Source organism: Myotis davidii, unplaced genomic scaffold, assembly GCF_000327345.1.
Source record: "Myotis davidii unplaced genomic scaffold, ASM32734v1 scaffold204, whole genome shotgun sequence".
Lineage (NCBI taxonomy): Eukaryota > Metazoa > Chordata > Mammalia > Chiroptera > Vespertilionidae > Myotis > Myotis davidii.
The window spans coordinates 6,760,024-6,765,023 of NW_006299715.1; the positions used below are offsets into that span (position 1 = coordinate 6,760,024).

Genomic DNA, 5,000 nt, shown 5'->3' on the forward strand with positions numbered 1-5,000 from the left:
AATAATGTGCTGTGGCTTCATTTTGAAATTTTAATTTTATTATAACTCGATTGTGCTGCAAGCAAAGGAAATGCTGTATCTTTCCCTGAGTGTTCCTGCACGGGCATCTGTTCAGTATAAGTATCATCCAAACAGAGTTGATAGGGTCATTTCCACCACCCCATGCTCAAGGGCAATTCACAGTGACAGGGGCTGCATCCCGGTGACCTGACCAGCAAGAAGGGCTGTTCACTAGAGGGCGTTAACTGTGACATTAGGAAAATATTAAAGAAATAGGTTGAGCCTTTCCAGAAGGATATTTTATGTAGGTTAGGAGGTTAGGTCTAGACACAGAACTTAGAAAGTATCAAACACACACACACACACACACACACACACACACACACACCTCCAAACAATGCATTGCAGGCATATTACATATCAGTATCTAAGAAGCAGTGTTTGAAAATATAAATCTTACAAATCAAATCAGATTCCCCTGTAATGGTGACATACTAGTCTAACTCTAAAGGTAGTTGAAAGAACAAAGAAAGAAGCGGGGGGTGGGGGAAGCATGCTCAACATAGCTCAAGTCGCTGAAGAAATAATTTGAGGAAATCATCCCTCCATCAGGAAAGTACTTGATCCCCTTCCCACATAAAGTGCGACATTTTACATGGGGTGACTAATTTGTGCATATTAAACATGGCATGTTTATAAATAATGGGATCGTCAGTAGGTTTGTGCTGAAGTGGTGAGATGCCAAAAGTGCGGAGATTTGTGGAAGTGAATTCATTTTTATAACTGGCATTTAATCAACTCAGCTGTCAGCTTCGATGGGAAACCTATTCTCTTGAGCAAATAAGAAATGGAAATCTGGAAATGACAAATTAATGAAATAGCTGTTGTCAGGTTAAACTCGATAATATAAGGTAATCAGCCTTCATCTTTATATTAAGTTGCTGCATTATCGGGGCAGGGGAGTCTGACAGCAGTCAGACCTCAGACAAGTTTAAATGATCTCTAAATGAGCAATCCCTCAGGATCCACTGCATCAGCCCTAAATTGCTGCTTTCACTTTATTTTTTGCGTGAAATTATCTGAAAGAATTCCGCATATGAAAGTCTTGTTATTTTATAAATTTTACACATATGTATTATAGCAAAAAAAAATGCATCCCATATATTGTGATGGGGTATGAATCGAGGACTGGGGGCGGGGGGGGGATTATGAAACATAAGGAACCATTTCAGCAGAAATGGTGTGGGAAGTGGTGGAATGGGGTTTTGAGAAATAAGGAGGTTTCTTTTTTAAGAAACCCTGACTGAACTCAACTCTGCATTGCTTCCATGTGGCGCTTAGAAACCTCTTGGCCAATCCTTTCAACTGTAACTGCTACCTGGCTTGGTTGGGAGAATGGCTCCGGAAGAAAAGAATTGTAACGGGCAACCCTCGCTGTCAGAAACCCTACTTCCTCAAAGAGATCCCCATCCAGGACGTGGCCATTCAAGACTTCACCTGCGATGATGGTAAGGAGGCCGGGCCCGGCCTGCGCCCCCCAGGCGTCCAGGTGACTGTGCCAATGCTAAGAGGGCAGCTGCCCCGCGTATCCGTCCAAAGATAGTCCTGGCGCATCTTTTTCGTTGCTTTCTTATGTTTTAGCCAGAGGACACTTCCTTTCTCAGAGGGCACCTTCCTATCCAAATCTACTTTGTGCTTCTGAAGGCTGTAGATTTAACAATTTCCAACTGGCAGTTGGTACTGTTTTTACAGCTTCATTTTAACATCTCTTAATTACCCGAAGCATCTCTTCCAGTAGCTATCATTTCCAAATGAGAAAAGCAATTGACTTCTAAAATAGAAATGCTAGTAATCCAACAAAAGTAATAATTTTCGCTTTTTCATGCACTCTATGTATCACGGCATTTTACTGGAGTAACCCTGTCAGTATGCGAAACAGGTTCTGTAATTATTGCCAGTGAATGCAGAACTGATTTAAGTTCACACTTTAAAATGAGGGACCCTGCCTGGCCGGTGTGGCTCAGTGGTTGAACATCGCCCTATGTACCAGGAGGTCAGGGTTTGATTCCCAGTCAGGGCACATGCCCAGGTTTGCTGGATCCCCAGTGTGGGGCATGCAGGAAGCAGCCGATCATTGATTCTCTCTCTCCCTCCCTCTCCCTTCCGCTCAAAAAATCAATAAAAATATATTTTTAAAAATGAGGGGCCCACACCATTTTTGCGAAACATTTGAAATCTATCCCTTTATGTCTCTTCACGTCTGTCTCCTTAATTCAGTTAACACATAGATTCTAATTAAAAGTATAATTTATATAAATAACTGCACAAAGACAGTAACTATTATCATTGTATTAATGATACACATTGGACATTATTTTCTGGAATTCTGCCCTCGGCTGTCTGGAAATGGAGCTGTATGAAATGGATGGTGTCTGTAAATCCTTATTGCCCTCCACATCAGTGATTATATGACCCAAGATGGGTGCTTGTTACGTTAACTTAAAGCCATAAAACCATTTCTAACCTCTTCAAAGCTGCAAATCTGGGTTTTCCTGTATGTCTTTTGGCAATTTAGGAAATGATGACAATAGCTGTTCCCCACTGTCCCGCTGTCCCGGGGAGTGCACCTGCTTGGACACAGTGGTTCGATGTAGCAACAAGGGCTTAAAGGGTTTGCCCAAAGGAATCCCAAGAGATGTCACTGAATTGTAAGTAAAAGCTTGTCTGTCTTTCTTTTCTGAGTAATTAATATGTCATACTCCAAGGGAAGTGGGCTTCACACCGAAGTTTTTGCAGTCCTGTTTGCAGATTACATTCTAGGGGTCAATAATTAGTATCACATAAAACCTTAAACGAATAATATGAAAGCTAGTTCAGAGGCCTTGGGAAATGCCGGTTATGTGTGTTTCTCTTCTTTCACTGCAGGATTTCTCAGTGCTTTTATTATGCCAAGGTGCACTGTGGAGCTCCAAGAGAGGGTGGTAAAATGTGAGGTAGCTCCCATACTTACTTGTTTCTATAGCCCTTTTCCCATGGAGTATGTTGCAAGACTAATGTCCCATCCAGTGCACCGTGGGAAATGCTGTGTATTTAGCTCATCTACAGTGTCAGGAGATCCCATTTGGTTAAGTATCTCTTACCCCTGTGTCTCCTGGGAGAACATCTCACCATATGTGGTGCATTAACATCTGGGAGGTGGGAGAAGCTGGCATAATCCTTAAAAAGAAATGTGTGACTTGAATCAGAGTCCCTCGGTTTGGAAAGGGTGTGGGGCCAGTTAGCTCTAACATTTTCATTACTGACATTTAACCACAGAGTACATTGCCAAGGCACAATATCCAGACACTAAGCACCACCCACACCTCCTTAGCGGCCTCGTGCTATGTGGTGCTCTGTGTGGGAAATGGAATAAATCAGAGACTAGACCGCTTAAACGGTATGGATGCGTGCTCTATTCCATTCCTTCATCTGTGTACCACGGGCCATGTACGCATGCCTGACGTGCAATTAAGTTATTTTGCCTCATTGATTTTTGTCTGTATGGAACCATGCATCAAAAACGATGTAAGTCCAACTCTACCTCATGCAAATGCGTACCTGTCATTAATGCGGATGCATCCAAGTACCCCAATGAGCAGCTTTGATAAACTTTGGTCCATGCGGAACATTCTGAATGAGGTTTAAGGAGATGCCACTTCAGTTGTCAGAAAACTCGTTTTCAAATCCTGTGCAGTTCTCTGAGTCTTAATTTGGTCCTGAACGGAACACTTAGGCAGAGACCGTGTGATCTTAGCGTGTGTGCATAGAAGGTCCCTCTCGGATTTGAATAGTTGTGAGGTGATCTGTTTCTCTCTCTGACTACCAGTCGCAGTTGTTAGTTAATGATAAGCACTGTTTTGTGTGTGCGTGGTGTGTAATTAAAGACTTAATTCTTACTTTAATGTGTATTTAGTTCAGAAGGTTTCCCTCCATTCAGCGTTGGGAAGCTAGATGCCTATGGAATAGTCTGTATGCATTGATTCTAGGTGCACCCCACCAAGGACATAGCATACCATTCAGATTGTCTTGATGCTAAATCTCTTCTTGGACCATTTAACTGGCTATCTCTTAGTCATTTTACCTGCTTCCCGTTAAATAATTCTGACCTTGATTTTTGAAAACAGTTTGCCCAGCTGGCATGGCTCAGTGGTTGAACGTCAACCCATGAACCAAGAGGTCACGGTTCTATTCCTGGTCAAGACACATGCCCGGGTTGTGGACTCCATCCTCAGTGGAGGGTGTGCAGGAGGCAGCCAATCAATGACTCTCTGTCACCATTGATGTTTCTATCTCTCTCTCCCACTCTCTTCCTCTCTGAAATCAATAAAAATATTTTTTAATCATTAAAATGTGTAACATTCTTTAATTTCCTTACTAAACCATATTTGAGAACCTGTTTGATCCATGTCCTGTCTATGTCATTTCCGTGTTACTTTTATCATGTAGTCAAGTCTTCCATCTATTTCTCTACAAATGTTTTAAAGTAAGCTTTTTTGCTAAAGAAAATAGATTACAGAGATGAAAAGAATGAACTCATCTCTTGTAAATTCTAGGTTTACTCCCCCAGAGAGCTTATTCTTAGAACCACACTGAGTCAGCAGTATTTCTTTATATATGCTTGTATTAGAAAAATGCCATGTGCTTATGTTATTGAATTATTAAAGAATTTGGTGAAATAATGTTGGTGGAAAATGTTAAACAAACGGTATCTATTATTTTTAATCAGTTCCATATAATTTCCCTCTTAGATTACATGTAAACATGCATAGCACTACATTCTGGAATGAAGGGAGAGTGTTGAAGTACATGGGATTATGCTGCCCTCTAGTGGTATGAAGAAAGCATTTATCTTCTACAGGAAGAAAGGAGGGAGAGGAGTTGAAATAGAAATTTTGAGTAGGCATAAGGACACATCTCATGTGCTGGCTCTTAATCAAACACTTATTATGTACTTTGATAAT

The 5,000-nt window shown here is 41.3% G+C and overlaps 1 protein-coding gene across 1 annotated transcript in view; it reads left to right on the plus strand.

The window, feature by feature from the left end:
• The window catches only part of SLIT2 (slit guidance ligand 2), a 388,092-nt gene that overhangs the window by 301,274 nt on the left and 81,818 nt on the right, over positions 1-5,000 (plus strand). The window contains 2 exon segments of the mRNA XM_015571823.1: positions 1,342-1,508; positions 2,576-2,708. Of these exon segments, the coding sequence (XP_015427309.1) occupies positions 1,342-1,508; positions 2,576-2,708 (300 nt within the window).